This window comes from Cajanus cajan, chromosome 3, assembly GCF_000230855.2.
Source record: "Cajanus cajan strain Asha chromosome 3, NIPB_CcT2T_4, whole genome shotgun sequence".
NCBI lineage: Eukaryota > Viridiplantae > Streptophyta > Magnoliopsida > Fabales > Fabaceae > Cajanus > Cajanus cajan.
In genome coordinates, this window is record NC_138519.1 from 68,060,606 (window position 1) to 68,077,401 (window position 16,796).

The 16,796-nt window shown below is 29.3% G+C and overlaps 1 protein-coding gene across 1 annotated transcript; it reads left to right on the top strand.

Moving 5' to 3' along the window:
- Positions 1-7,088: 7,088 nt before the first annotated feature.
- On the top strand, positions 7,089-13,925 carry EMB2777 (Sas10/U3 ribonucleoprotein (Utp) family protein). The gene is made up of 16 exons (XM_020377222.3): positions 7,089-7,302; positions 7,471-7,562; positions 7,755-7,860; positions 8,619-8,767; positions 8,932-9,078; positions 9,264-9,376; positions 10,446-10,533; positions 11,020-11,199; positions 11,270-11,443; positions 11,546-11,623; positions 11,770-11,909; positions 11,989-12,115; positions 12,800-13,080; positions 13,214-13,274; positions 13,363-13,431; positions 13,550-13,925. Exons 1-16 carry the CDS (start codon positions 7,182-7,184, stop codon positions 13,679-13,681), a joined length of 2,058 nt encoding a protein of 685 aa, XP_020232811.1. The 5' UTR covers positions 7,089-7,181; the 3' UTR covers positions 13,682-13,925.
- The last annotated feature ends 2,871 nt before the right edge of the window (positions 13,926-16,796 follow it).

Consider the following 16,796-nt stretch of genomic DNA (forward strand, 5'->3'; position numbering starts at 1 on the left):
AAGAAATTGAAATACTCTACTTTAAAATTTATTGTTTGGACAAATTATTTTAAAAGAATTTTAAATCTTGTCATTTTCATGGAGCATTTTAATTAACTAAACCCATAAAATTTGAAATTTCACCCAAAAGTGAGGAATTTGAAATTACTCATTCCTCAACACACACCCTTTCACACTCGGGGTGTCGCTCTCTCGCAATTCTAGCTCTCTTGTGATGTTTACTCTCTTGCAATTCTCACTTATGATTTCATTATCTTTCTCACTCATAATCTCATTTTCTCTCTCGCTTGTAATCCTCATTTTCTCTCTTGCTCACAATCCTTGCAATCTCCTTTTACTCAAGTTCATTTTTCTTCTCTTTTAAATTTAAGGTCCCATTTGATTTTTTATTGAATTCGTTTTTTATCTAGGGTTTCATTTTTAATTTCATGTTGATTTTATTGACTATGTATATTGAGTCATTTGTTTCATGTGTGTAGAGGTTGGCCAATCACCTTGTCTCATGTCAGAGTTTTTCAATTAGTTTTAATTTGTAGGTTTGTTTATTGATTAATTTCTTTTAGCTAGTTATTTGATGTGATTTTTATATATTTATCAACTTTAAATAAAATATTTCCTTCATCATAGATTTCAAAAAGTAATGATTTATTAAAATTTTATTCATATAATTGATTTGATAAATCATAAATGTTGCAATATGTATACATGTTACAATTTGGTGTCAGATATTCATAGAATTCATAACTATGAGGGGAGATAGGCTAGACTTGTGTACAAAGAATCTAATCAAGTTGTTGATGCATTAGCAAAGTATGAAATATTTTGTCAATTTTTGTTAATCCAACAAAAATTAAACCGAAGGATATTCTATATCCCACACTACCTAACAAAAAAAAAACACAAGCAAAAGCATAGATTGATACAAATGTTGAGGTTACTGCTCTTTTCTTCTTAATTGCCCCACCATACAACACAAGTCATATAACACTTTGCATACCCACTAGTGTTACAACTATTAACTTTCATGCATTGTCTGCCTTTTTCATTCATTCTGTACTTATAACGTACGTAAATAAGATCCTTGTTTCATTGTTTCTTTTGAGAGGTAAGGAGAAAAAAATGTTGACAAAAAATGGTATATGTCTTGCAAGCTTATAATATACATGTTCAAGTAGTTTGTAACTTGATAGTTATCAAATAATAATTATTTTTTCTTCCTTTTTTTCTTCAAAAAATGGTTATTTAACATTAGTCTTGGTGCTATAATCTTTAAGACCATGAAAGGTAAACAACATATCAGATTTTGAAAACATTTTCTCAATATTTGCAAAGCAATTATTCTCCATTTAAAAAAAAAATCCTTTGACTCTTTGGTATTATTTCATTTCTACTAGGGACTTCAAAATAAGCATGTCAATTCCATAAACTTTCTTTGTATGGTCTGTAGTTATTTGCTTGTAACCCTTGTGATCTTAGTTGTGAATTGCATATTCCCTTACCTCATGCTTGCTTATGAGTTTAAATTTTAATTTTCTGCTGAGCTTAAACCTCGATTTCCTACAAATTATTTACCATAATTGCATTGTCTGGTTTTACCAAGGTGGGAAGGGTTAATATGAGATTCTCGAGTATTATAAGATGCTTTACATTGTCAAAATAAACTTATATTACAATTGACAATGAAAATGCTTGGAATGTGTATGTCAATGTAAATAATCTTATATTATCATTATTTGAATCAAATGTAAATTGTTTTTCCTCTTATCGACTAATTTCTTTTGTTTTCAAGGTGCATAAAGAAGCAAGACATTTTTGATTCAAAGTGATTGTAAGTTGGGCTAATGTAGTGGACTTGTGTGCTAAAGATAAAATCATTGGACATGGAGTTGAGACTACTATGGAAACTGATGAGGTCATAAACAAATAAATAAATGAAGGGAATTTTGGTTTAGGGAGTGATAGTGATACCAAAAATTTAAATGAATAAAGTTCTACTACACAAAAAAGGGGGTCAATTTTCAACTTCTACTAACACATAATCTCAAATGAGAATGGTCAAAGAAAAAGATGCAATAGCTAATTCGTTGAAAGAAGTGGTTGGATATTTAAAGCAACTTGTTTAAGCATTTGATATTGTCGTTGATGAAAATGTTTTTATTCAAGAAGTGTTAGCTAAGATAACTTTAATATCAAACCTTAATCAACATCAATGGGCCAAAGCTACTAAATGATTATTTTGGCACTTAGTTATTGTAAAACCCCTCCAATTGAGAAAAAAAAGGTGGCTTATATTTCAACACATTTCTTGATGTAATTTTTTTTCCCATAACTTCTTGATTTTAATTAATTTGATTGATTGTTGTAAGTTAACTTTCTAACTTTTTCATGTATTTTGTATATTTTAAGTTTGTGACTTATATACATTCCAACAATACTTGGATGTTACCATTAGGTCAGTTACTTTATAAATTTCATAATTAGCTCACATGGTTGTTATTAATGGATTATTTTATTTTATTTTTACAGTTTTTACATGTTTATAATGGATTTTATGTTGACAACCTATTTTGCATATTTATAATTTTCTTTCAATAGGAAAAAAAACCATTGTTATAGATAGGAAAAATTGTTCTGGGTAGAAAACAAAAAAAATGTTCAGTATAATAGTGTCAACATCAAAAACTGGTAGGACGTTTTTGATAAGTATCTAATGCTTAGAAACAAATCTACATTGTTGCAATGTGAACATCTTCCCAAACCTTTTAGTGGAAAGTCAAAATTGGAATCATAAAGCATCCCAATAATTACCTAAAAGGATCCTAAAAATGAAAGTCTAGAATAGTTGCTCTCAGTGAATAAGTGAATGAATCTAAATGCAAAAACTATACCAAAATGTTTTTTTCCCTCATTTTGACTTATTATTATTTGTCCACTAAACGCTAGTGTGTAAAAGTTTTGTAGTTATATTCTTTGCTTTGCAAGGTTAGTATTTATTGTGCTTAAACTTCTATATCTTCATCTTTTGCATTAATTATTTGTAACAAACTTTGTTGGTTTTGAAAGTCTTAAAAGACTTCATGAACAAATAATACTTGGGTAGAAAACTTGGGTTAATATTTGTGTAGCCAAAAGACACATTGAAAATACCCCTATATAAACTTGGTTAATAAAACCATTTTAGTTTGAAGATAACTAGAAGAAATTCAAGTTGAGTAAACCATTATACAACGAGTGTGTTCTTTGCGCTTTCTTTCACACTTTTTATGAAACAATGTTTTTAAACTTATGCCTATGTGTTAATTGCAAAAATGATTTTAAAATTATATTGCACATATTTAATCTCTTTTCTTTGTGTTTCTTTTTCGTTTCAAAAAACCAAGTGTTATTTTGAGTTTTGCTTGGAAAACTCACATGTTGAAAAATTAGAAATCAAGAGGTGGTAAATAAAATTACAATAGAAATAAATTTCCTTTCTTTGTGTTGTTCAAAAAATCTCCTTTCTTTGTGTTTCTTTTCATTTCAAAAAATCAGGTGCCATTTTGAGTTATGCTTGGAAAACTCACATGTTGTTGTTGAAAAATTAGAAATCATCAAGAGGTGGTCAATAGAATTACAATTGAAATGAATTTTTTGTAACACAATTAAAACAAGTTAAAATAAATTAAAATAACACTATTCAAATGCATCATAAAAAAGTAAATGGTAAATAAAATTACAAAAATAGGTGGTACATATCACTCTTATTCTTAAACCAACATAAATGCATAATAAAATTAAAATACATTATGTTGTTACCTTTATCCCTTGTAATAAATGTCAAATAAATAAAGGGAAACTAGGAATGGTATCCATAATGCCAACGAACAACAACCAATAATAGTAAACCCATATGCACTAATATAGGCAAAATTATAATGAGTGCTGAATGGAGTAGAGAAAGTTTGAACGAATGTAGAAGAAAAATGATAAAAAGAAAAAAAAAGTGGAAAAATAAAGGATACTAAAGATATGAGATAACATATAAGAGAAGAAACTAGTTTATTATTTTTTTGATCGAATAGTACATTATAAGGGAGGCAAAATTATTATTTTTTATTAGAACACAATTAATGTTCCAAAAAAGTGGGAGTGAATATGTCACTCCTGTATCTCCACCCCTACAAATAGTTATGATAGTGAAGTTTTGTCTTTGCCTTCATAGTTGTGTCTTTCTTTTTCATGATAATATCAAACTCCTACAAAGTTACCTTTTTCTCCTCAAAACATTTGTAATCTTCTGCAACTATCAATCTTTGATTCAATGACTCTTGTGTTACCTTAATCTTTGCAAAGTCAAAATATTTTTCCTTATGTTTTTCTTTAGTCTTCCTTTTTGCCATTTTTTCCATTGAATGCTAGAAAAGAGATGATGCTAGGTCAAATTCACAATTTGTTGACATGTCCGATGCAGATGATGAGGTGTATGCCTTTGAAACAAATTTCTTTGTTCTTTTTAAAGAACACCCACCCCACTTTGAATTCCATTTGAGATTGTTTTTTTAATAAATGTCATGCATACTCAAATATGAATATTTCTCCCTCATATTAATAAAAATGATAAATGCATCATTCACAGTATCATCATAAAAGCTTTTGCTTTTCTTCTTTCAAATAGTTAGTGTGTAGTATTCAAGGACTTTTGAATTGCAAAATTTATCTTTTGTCACCAATCTTGTAGTACACCACTTCCCTCTCTCGTTAATGATAACAATGTTCATTATAATTGTCTTTAATCCTTTACCAAAGACCACTTGTCTCATGGTCAATCCCTATAATTTAACCATTACTAAATGACTAGTATATCATATTTCATTATAAACTTTGCATGACAACTTGAGATTTTATTATTTTTGATTGCAATATTTTCCAAGATAATTTAGAAAAAAAATGGAAGAGCTCGATACTTTGACATGAACGTCAATAATGTTTGTTGTTGTTGACCGAAGCAATCTCCATAACTACTCATTGTTTAAGGCACACTAAACATTATCGACCTAGTTGTTGATAATAAAAAAATGATCCACTTTGCCCCACCATTAGAAATGTATTACTCAAATATGACTTATTTAGTGAAAAGAAACTAAAGAATAAAAATTGGGGAAAAATTCCATATTTGAGTTATTTAGAATTGAAAGATATAAGAAGATTTTTACTATTTTGAGCAATTAGATGTTTGTAAAGTTTGCATCAAATTGAACAAAAATGTCCAAACTAGATTTATTGAGACCCATACAAAGGAAAGAAAAAAATAAATTAAATAAATGAATTTTAAAGGATAATGTGTGAGAAAATTTTAACAAAATATTGGATTTTATAACTTAAAAAATATTCTTTAAACAAAAGTTATTTTTTTTCTTAATGTTTGAAGATTTTTGTCACTGTTAGAAAAACATAATACTAAAAATTGAAAAGAAATACAACTTAAACTAATGGTTATTTTAATTTTGGGATACAAGTAGACCATGTACATAAAAAAAAATAATGGTTTATTTTTCATTTTCCATAGTATATAATGTGTTATATATTATTATAAAATAAAATAGATCACTACAAAGAAATATATTGAAGAAGAAAAATTCATTAACGCATTTTATGATGCAAATATTATAAGTTTTAGCAAGTCATCCATGTCGTAATATGAAAAACATAATATTAATATTAAACATAGTTACTATGGTACTTTTAAAAACTAAATGGTTTTAGTATCTTCTCTTACATAGATCAATAAAGTAAATTTATGTCAATTAATGATGTTGTGTAAACCTTTTTAATATATTTATTTTATTTAAGTAAACACAAAATTTTCTCACCTTCTACCTTTTTGACAAATCCCACACGCTTCGCTTTCGAGTCACACTCAAACTCTTGTTGGTAATTCCTGAGTGTGGCCCCTAACCCACCGCTCAACTCATTCTCATGTCCATTGTTCATCATCTTCAAACACTCCATTCTCTACCTCCTCGTGTCACCCTCCATAAACTTGCAAAAATAATAATAATAGAGTTTGAATTGATAATATTAGTATTTAAATGTAAAATATGACATGACATAAATTGAACTGATTGTACCAAAACATGTTAAATATGACGGAGTATCGAAGAAATTATCTATTAAATATTGTATAAATATAAAATTATATTATTATAGATATGTACTTGACCCATAAAATATTGTATGCAACAATTTTAATTTGAGTTTTCCTTGGAACATAAAAAAATATTTTCAAAAAGAGTTTATCTATCATAAATATTATTACCAAGTACACTTTTAGAAACTTAAATCCCAAAATATGTAAATAGATTTTTAGAATTCAAATTTGAGGACACTTTTTTTTAATAAAGATTACATGAGTATAATCTCACTCAAGAATGCTACAAAATGATAAATACATCATCCACTCTTTTATACATTAAATACAAACGTTTATCTTGCATGAAAATATTATTAGAAATTTATTTTTAACGATAACATTTTTAAGTATTTTTTCTTAGTGAAAAAAGGTTTTTGAAATTTTTTTAACTTTTTTATTTATTTCAATTTATATTAATTATATTTATGTTTAAAATAATTTATGATATTTTAAAATAAATTGTTAATAATTAAAATTATCTTATAATATAAATTAATTATCATAAATTTAAAATATAATTTTACATATTTAAAAATATTTTTTTATATAAACTTTAAATTAATATAATATTATACTGAAACATAATATATATATATATATATATATATATATATATAAAATTTATTATAACTCTTGTTTATATATGATAATACTTAGTATGTATAATACATATGTTAAAATACTAATTATTGAAAATAAAAATATATTTGGAAATGTGATAAAGAAAAAGAAAAATAATAATAATAAAAAATAAATATTTTTTTAATAATTTTTTTTTTATTGTACGTGAAGCCCAATCTCTGAGACAATAGTTGGCCCATTGTAGGTAGAGATTGTATACTACTTGGCGGTTCTTCTCTTGGGCTTCTTCTTTTGGGCCTGGCCTCTATTGTACTTCGTCTTCTTCAACCTCAGGTTTGTAGAGCTTTTCACTTTTGGCGCTCTGTTGTGACCGAAAAGACGAAAGTGTAGTTCTAGGGTTTGGCGGTGAAGAACAGAACGAACTCATAGGATGGGGAAGAAAGGAGGTAGTAGAAGCTATCAGAAGAAAGATGTCAAAAACTCTAAAACAAGTTCTCGATACGACCGTGATGCCTATTCGAGTGACGACATGGACGACGAGATTGATACCTGTAACTTTTTTTTATTTTATTTATTTTTTTCGAGTATTACTTATTTTCTTCTTCTTCTTCTTATTATTTATTTTACTGTGACCAGCACTTTTATTTGTTATTGTTCTAATTCTCGTGATTCTGGCATGCTTGTTGCTGAATCTTATGCATGATGATTTGGCTTGGCAGTTCATAAGCAGAGGGACATTGTCCCCCTTGACATAAATGATGATGCTGAAGTATCAGATGAAGATGAGGAGCTCCCTATTTTCGATGTTAAGGTTTGGGCACTATAAACTGTTTTTCTTAAATTATATGAAACCTTTTTATATTAGACTCAATGAAGCATGGCATATCGAATTTTTTATGTTTAATTTGTCTGGTTAATAATTAGAATAGGACAGCTGATGACAAATTGTATTTCATTTGTATGTTTTTGTCTCATTTATTGTTCTTTCAAATATTGGTCAAAGGATGTTGATGAAGATGAAGATGATGATGATGATGATGATGAAGACGAGGATGATGAGGATGACGACTATGATGAAGATGATGATGGGAATGACGATTTGGCAAAGAGTAAGTATGATGTTTTATGTTTGATATACATATATTTTTCAATCTTCAAAGTACTCCATTAAATTTGATAGTGATGGATGTTCGGGCTTATACTCGAGACAAAGTTCATATATCATTTTTATGCAAATATGTCATTTCTACTCTAGTGCTGTAGCTAAAGAAACTGCAGCTGGGCCATGATACTGAGTCACAATGCATGCCTCTTCTCTGTACTTTGCTCCCCTTCTTGAAAGGATATGTATAGTGGTATTTTTTAACCTTGAATGTCAAATGTTCCATCATGTCACAATGTTCCATTAATTTAGAGGTTATTCAACTTTTTGCAATTGACATTAAACATATTCAAGGTTATTATTAATCTTTAACTTGTTTTTGAAATATAAACTAGAATATTACAAATTTGCAAGTGTGTGTATATATGTATTATTATTGTACATACCACAGTTTTTATTAAATGTTTTTATATAGTCTTATGGTCAGTTTGAAACATGGTTAAATCAGAGAAAATTTGAATTTTGAGGATAACTTATAAAATAAAAGGCACAATTATGTTATCTTGGTGCTCAATTTTAGTCAATTCATATTTGACATTCTGCATTTTTGCTGTGTTTGTTATAATTCTTGGTTATTAAGTATGTATTTATAGTTTGGGCTTATGAAAAAAGTTCTTGCTATATCCCTTTGTTACTTGTGCAAGTTTTGTAGTGTAATTTATTTAAGAGGTCTAATTTCACTAAATCTGTGTATGATGTGCTTAGTGATTAGGCAAAAGAAATATTTACGTGCAAAGTTTGGTGGAGGTGATGATGAAATGCATGATGATGATGATGATGAAGATGAGGAAGATTATAGACTTACTTTGGGTGGGAAAAAATTCTCACATGGTGCTGAGAATCGTAATTTTGAGGTGAGTATTTGAGCAATGCATGTACAAACAAAAAAGTTGTTGCCATATGTAACATTTAAACCATTGTTATGTAGATGTTCTCCTGGTAGATCCGTGATCTAACTTTTATACTTTGTTTTCTGATGCATTGTTTCTGTTGAGTAACTGTGAACCTTTGGTTTAAGATACAATCAAGTGATGATGAGGCCCCAAAAGAAGAGGAAGAATTGGCATTACAAATACAACGGGAGAAAGCAAAGTCTTTAACAATGGAAGACTATGACCTTGTGGATATAAGTGAAGACAAAGATAATGAGAAATTGACTTTGAAGGTGAGTGCTGCTGATTATCTGATTGTTTTGTTACCTAACATTAGTCAATTTCCATGTCACTAGAGGAAAAGTATAACAGAGGAAGGATAGGGAAATTCAACATATTGTGAAGGCATATGATTGAGGTGTAGAGGTATTGTATCTGTCAAAAAAACTTGCAGTAATAAGCTTTTATATCTTTACAGGATACGTCAGATAAAGGAAACAAAGCAATAAAGTCACTTGATAGAGATGTAATTTTTAGTGTTGATGAACTGAATGCTTTGTCAAAGGAGGAGCAAATGAATGTTTTATACAGGTCAGGATGTTGCTTTGTCTTTCAGCCTATTGATTATGATTTGAGTTATAGATTATGATGTTACCCTTTCAGGCATTGAACCTATGACATCTGACAAATTAATTGATGTTTCCTAACTATAAGTAAACTTGAGATAAAAAAAATTATTTGAAGAGTGGAAATTATGGATTGCTAATCCACAACTAAAAAAAACAGAATGCACTGAAGTAAATTTCATTTCAAAAAAAGAAAGGGAGGGAATCCAGTGTTTGTTTGTGCTCTGTTGGAGAAGTCTTTAGTCTAGGGTGACAAGTCAAAATTACCTTCTGAAAACTTTGGAGAATAGAAAAGAAAGTATCAATATACTCAAAAGATTGAGGACCTCAGTAGAAAAGTATGCTAACCCAAAACAGCATTGGTAAAGAAAAATTAACAAATGAAATTGCCTGAGAAAGAAAAAGAAGGAAAGAAAGGAAATCTAGTGTTGGTCATGCTTTATTGGAAAAAAGTCTTGCAAGTTGAGGGTAATAATTGAAAAAGGGAAACTTGAGGAAATCAATAGGAATATGAGCTATTGCTTTGATGATCTTACACTTGTAGTTCCCACAGTCAAATTTAGTTAATGTCACTCTTAAAAGTACATTTAAGTATTCAGCAAAACAATTTTTTAATCTTCAGTGCCATTGCTTTGAGGAAAATTACTTTTGAAATTTGAATGGTAGGATTTTTGTTTTTATAATATGATTCTGATGTATAACCAGTTAGCATGAGTTTTTCCCTTGGAGTGGAAGTTTTGAAATGTTGTAAAAAAGAAACCATTTTGCAAGGTGATCCTAATGCTAAGGGCATGTTTTAAAGTAGGATTCAGAATCCTAACAGAATTGGATCAGCAGTCAATCCCCTTTATTGAAGTTATTGGCCTAACCTACACTCTTCCTTTTCAACCCATAGTTCTCTTTTACTTAATTTCTTCCATATACCAATTAATTAAAACAGTATAAGATATTCTGATATATTTGTATTAAACATATCTATGTGAATATTACCATTTTTCTATGCTTCTTGACCAGTGGCTATCTTCTCCTTGCAGGTCTGCTCCAGAATTAGTTGGTTGGTTGTCAGAACTTAATGAGACACACAGACATCTCGAATGTGAAATTAATCCATTTTTAAGCAAGGTTTTTCCTCTTGTGGCCTTTCTTTCCCCCTGGATCCATAGCCATGAAAACCATGTAAAAAGAGTTTGACTTGTATAAATAGAAAATACTTATTTTCTTTAGAAGAGTCAGTCAATTTATATCTATCAATAATATATCTAGAGAGGCTTTTCTGTGGTTGCATATGTCATTCATTTCTTTCATTTTCTGTTTCATTTTTAATTTTTAGCCTTGGGTTCTTTTGATTTTATTCTTTTTATTGAGATACTGGGCCGCTGTTTTAGGAATTATACTGCTGTATCATTATAATGTAACTACTTTTTTGTTTGAAATGTTTTTAGATCTGCCTCTTGGTATTATGTTATGGCATTAATATAATATCTGTGGTATACACTCTTCTTTTCTTAGTATAGACTATCTTTTTCTTGTTTTTGGTAATTATCCCGCCTCCCCCCATGTATGAATGCAGTATATTGCCTTATAATTATTTTTATCTTTTGTGTGAAGGTTAAAAAGGGAGAAATAGTTATGGAAGGAGAAGTGCGTTATTTTGAGTTGAAGCAGCTTATTTTGTTGTCCTATTGCCAAGCTATAACGTTCTACTTTCTCCTCAAGTCTGAAGGTCAGCCAGTCCATGATCATCCCGTAATAGCCCGCCTTGAAGAGATAAAGAAATTATTGGATCAGGTCTTGTTATTTTCAAACTAGCTAACATGAGGATCTAGTTTCCAATTTTCTAATGGGTGCCTCTCAACAGATAAAACAACTTGACACAAAACTTCCTGTTCAACTTGAGGACATTCTTAAAGGAAGTAATGAGTTAGAAACAATAGTGAAGTCAGATAATGAGAGTGCTCCAATGACAACTGATTCTATCACTAAAAACCAAGAGCAGCCTTTTGTCTCCTCCAAATCAACGGAAGAAACAGTGGTAATCATCACTCCTTAATCTTGGCCTTTATTTATCCGTCTTCCAAATGATAACCTTAAAAAATTGTCCTCAACGGTCAACATTCTTTATGTATTGCTGCAGCTTAACAAGGAAGTTGAGATGCAAAAATTGGAATCCTCAAAGGATGGTGTACAGAAAACGAGAAAAGTTAAACATCAGGTGAATTATAGATAATGGCATATGATGTTTTGTATTTTTCTTTAATTATAATATTATTAATATAATAAGTGTTGCCTTTTTATTTTATTTATTTTTGTTTCTGCAAAATGCTATTAATTTGATCGAAATAAACCTTAACATTGCAGAAGGATCACATTGGTGCACAGAGTCTGGAAATGCTAAAAGTTAGAGCTTCCCTTGAGGAAAAACTGAAAAAAAAGGGTCTTTACAGCTCCATTGCTCCAAAGCCTAGTAATGCAGTAAAGCGTACAAGACCAGTTAATGGGTATAGCTATATTCATATATCATTTACATTACTTGTTTCAAGCATGTTGGAGCTTATTAGCCACTTGCAAATTTTACAGACAGCTTGAAACATATGATGATTTTAATGATGATACTCTGGATGCCAACGGGGAAGTTAGATTGAGTAATGGTTCTGGCTCCAAAAAAGTTTCACAGTTCCTTAGTGCTAACTTGAAGAAACCCAAGGTACTAAACATGAGAGTTTTGCATGATGAATTCTGATTTTTAATTTCATTTGCAATTCATATTCAGTGACGTGCAAATTGTAAGCTACAATGTATGTTGGTTTAACCATGTTTGGGTTAAACCCCTGACTTTTTGTATGGATTACGGAAAAAATATAATCAGGATGGATCCCCCCACCTTTAGCACCTCTAACCATACCTCTGGATATTCTCTCTACTACACTAGGTGGAGGTATATTTTGGGAAGCCAAAAAGAGTCATTTTAAAGTTCTCTCCATATATTAGCATGGAAATAAAGTTATATCTACAATCTGAACAAGATCAAAAAGTTCTGTTTTGAATTAATCTGTTTGCTATATTCATAATTAATAATACTACAGCAAGCCCAAAAGTCTTCTTTCATATTCAGAGATATTACGTATATTTACATCGTGACTATTTTGTGTTATTTTAGCTAATAACTATTAATTAGAATATCATAATAAATTAGATTGATCACTGAACTATAACCTATCCTACTGCCAAATTTAGTTCATTGTTTGTGTTGAAGGTTGTACAGTATCTGCAGTTTGTGCTATTCATGATGTAAAAAGGAAATATTTCCATTGTTTGTAGGATTAAATTTTTTTCACTTTTTACATCATCTGCTTTTGAAACATCTAACTGGTCCCTATTTTGGATTAAGGTGGTTTCTGGTGACGATGATTTACCAAAGAGAGATGATATTGGTGAAAGAAGAAGGAAACATGAGCTTCGGGTGTTGGCTGGTGCTGGAATTACGACCGAGGATGATGATGATGATGATGGTGATAATAATGGTAATGATGATCAAATGGGTGATCTTGGACCTAATGAGGTTACCAATGAAGATGGTGCTGGAAGTGGGGACTCAGAAAATGAATTTTACAAACAAGTGGAACAACTGCGAGCTGCAAAACTTGCAGCAAAAGCTGAGACTTACTCGAGGTGAAGTTTTTTACCCTTTTGGCTCTTCTGTAACTGTTTCAGGATATATTATGTTGTAATTTTCCTTAGCTATTTCAATTTTATTGCTGCCACCGTCTTCAATTTTGTAATAAAGATTGTTTTGCTTTTACAGGAATACATCAGTCTCCTCATTGCCAGAGACTGTAGAAGGAAAGCGCCTAATTTCTTCTCAGGTTCTTACTCAATCTACTATGTTTATTAATTGAATTGTTCATTTCTTACAAAATTGCAAGTTTTGACTTTGTTACCAATATACTGTAGATGGAGAAGAACAGGGGACTAACTCGAAATCGCAATAAGGCAAAAAAGAATCCCAGAAAGAATTACAAGGTACTTTGTTTGACTGGAAGCATTTATTCTTTAAGGTTACAAACTCCTCAAATTTTATTGGTTAACTGGTGTGTTTCTTGTCTGACATTTGTCTTTTTCTCGCTATCACAATGTGCAGCTCAAGCATCAAAAAGCTGTTAAGAATCGGAAGGGGCAGGTTCAGAGTATCAAGAGGCCCACTGCTCCTTATGGTGGGGAATCCTCTGGAATTAATGCAGCTATCAGCAGAAGCATCAGATTCAAGAGCTGATATTGTTGATTAGCTGTACATTATCTTTCCTAAATTTTCCAATTTTGAATCTTTTAGGTAGATGGAAGTATCTTGTTTTCCTATTACAAGTATAGCCTGTAAGATAACTGATTGGGAGAGCGCATATTTGACATTATTATTTTTGCAAATTTGCCAGTTTTGAGTAGTGTGCTCTGGAAAAGATTTCTCAGGAACTTGACAATTTAAATTAAATCAATTAAATTAGTTCAGATTAGTTTGAGCATTTTATTTTATTTTTTTTAATATTTTAAATATGAATCAAATCAATTATAATTGGATTGGTAATTGAATTTATGGAAACAATTATTTCTTAACATATAGATTTAAATATTTTAGAAGCTTAGTTTTTGTTCAATTTTTGTATTTTCCTTTATTTTAATTTTATGAGCTTATGAAATCTGATGTATTATATTAGTCATGTTGATTATGTTTTTTTTTGTTTTATTTGAAGAAACTAATAATACATAATACTTCACAGTAAAATTAAGTATTTGTAAAAAAAAAATTACATTAATATATATATATATATATAATAAAATATTTCTTAATTTCTCATTTATCTTTTCTATCCTTAGATTTAATAATGATGGCATGGTAGTTTTTTTTAACTTTTTTTTTGAGACAATCTTTAGTTATTAAATTGAATTAAAACAACTTTATCTATAACAACTTGAAAAATTAGTGGAAATAAGGATTTATTTATAAAACAATGTAATTTCCTCTTGAAAGATTTGTGAAAATACATATAATATTAATTTTACAAATGATTAATAAAAATAGTGGGACAATTGCTCCCACTTCACAATAAAATTAAATATTTTGAATAAAATATATAAGTAGTTATTTAAATTATGGAATATTCTTACTTTTCATTACTATAAAATTAAATATTTGTAGAAAAAATAAAATAAGTATTAAAAGGTTGATATATATATATATATATATATATATATATATATATATATATATATATATATATATATATATATATATATATATATATAAGACGGGAGATATTTGCTTATTTTAGGAATAAGTCCACTTAGACTTATTTTATTCAATAACATATATTGTACATCAAATTTTATCAATTGAACCATTTGATTTAAAGTTTTTAATGTATAGATCAAGTTGGTAAAGTTTTAAAATTTTTTAAAATTATTTGATATTTTGTTTCATTAATTCAAATTGACATATAATCATAGAAGTATTTTATATGTTAATCTAATTTTAAGGATCAAATTTAAAGTTCTTAATGTATATATCAAATATTAGCAATCCAACCATTCAATAAAGTATCAAACAATTTTCATTTTTTTTAAAATTTGCAGACTTATCTATACATTAAAAACATTTAAATTAACGATTGAATAATTAAAATTTGATGTAAAACATGAGTTATTTGATGAAGTAAGTATGGTGGAATAAACGAATCCTTCCTCATATATATATATATATATATATATATATATTATCACTCTTGAATCAAATTAATATGATTTTTGGATCTGCAAAATTGACAATTAGGGATGACAAATAAATTTGTACTTGTGAATAATGTCCAAACCCATCTCAAGGTTGACAAGTAATATTCGGTTTGATTGACATAAGTACATGTAATACTCAATTAATTGAATCGGGGACGATGATGGATATATACATATCCATCCCATATTCATTCTCACTTTAAATTTTTAAAAACTTAATTTATGTTTTTTAGAACTTACTTATCATTTATGTTATTCTTACTCTATTTTTAAATTTATTTAAAATAAATTTTAATTAATACAATTTTTTAATTGATATTCTATGTTGAATTTTTTAATATTTTTTTGAAAAAAGATTTAATTAATTTTTTTGCAAGTACGTGATAGGAATGAGGATGAGATGCGAATTTCATATATGTTGGATATGGGGAAAAGAATGGGTATAAGGTATCAGAACCAGGACGGGGATATTAAAAATTGTACATGCCCCGCCCCATTACCATCCCTACTCTCAAGCCTCCATCTACTCTCAACTCCTCATTTTATTAAATGTCAAAGAAACAACTATTTTTCTGTCTAAATATTAGAGAAACAATGATACCTTCCGTCATCATTTCATTGCTTTCTTTTGTCGGGTGTTTAAGAAGCTTGAAGTGCAAAAGAGTAATGGTTCAAAATAGTGAAAATGGGACAAAAAAGGTGCTACAAGAGATACAAGAGCGATGGTCATGAACTTCAGTCAATGTGCACAAAAATTGTCTACAAGTCTGGGAGCTTTAAAGAAAAGTAAAAGTGGAGATGAAGCTGGGACAACCTTTCTACAACCATCGTCATCACCTTTAAGAAGTCATGTTAGCACTGAAATAAGAAAGTTCAGAGGTGGTGAGTACATTATTCAGTGTGAGTAAATAGTTAAAGAAAGTTGGTTATATGTAGATAAGATATTTGAGAGGCAAGCTCCTATGAAATGGACAAAAGGATAATGTTGATAAGTGATGGAGGACTATCCACAGAGAGTTCACACTTGAAGATCATTAGACCTTTAACTAGGTTTATTGTTAGGAGGTTAGAGAAAGTTTCTACAAAGGAGGTGCTTCTTAGACCCATGCTCTATATGAGCATTGAGCATGATTTCTCTTTTTAATCTCATAGTCTCTATTGTATATACATTGTATAGTACCTTGTATATAGTAGATACTTGTATAACATTATTTTTACCTTTGTATTTATAAGACACCTTTATCTTTCTTTGTAGGTCATATCCTTAGGATTTTAGGGTATGTTACTTGGAGACTTTTACTTTATTTGACCTTGTATTAAGGGTCATAGATTTTCTTATTTTTAGTTTTAGTAGTGGGATAACAAATAGAAAATGTGTAGGTGAAGCTAGCAGTTGGGCCTTTAGTGGCCCTAGACCAAATTTTACATATAAGATTTGTTTTTCTCCATTTAATCCAAGGAATTGATTTAGCTAGGTCTAACCATCATTTGGTGAATCTAAGTAAACCAATTCCAAGATTTTGGATTGGATTAGATGAAGGAAAACAAGCCTTGGTTGCCCATACTCCTCCATGGCCGAGTTACTTGTCTAGCTTCTCCAACACATT

What these genes read in the sequence shown, in the direction of transcription:
- EMB2777 (XM_020377222.3), top strand. Translation starts at nt 7,182, where the DNA reads ATGGGGAAGAAAGGAGGTAGTAGAAGCTATCAGAAGAAAGATGTCAAA. An exon ending in GAATGACGATTTGGCAAAGA is followed by an intron (nt 7,861 to 8,618) that starts GTAAGTATGATG and finishes TGATGTGCTTAG; the next exon opens with TGATTAGGCAAAAGAAATAT. An exon ending in CTAACTTGAAGAAACCCAAG is followed by an intron (nt 12,116 to 12,799) that starts GTACTAAACATG and finishes TTTTGGATTAAG; the next exon opens with GTGGTTTCTGGTGACGATGA.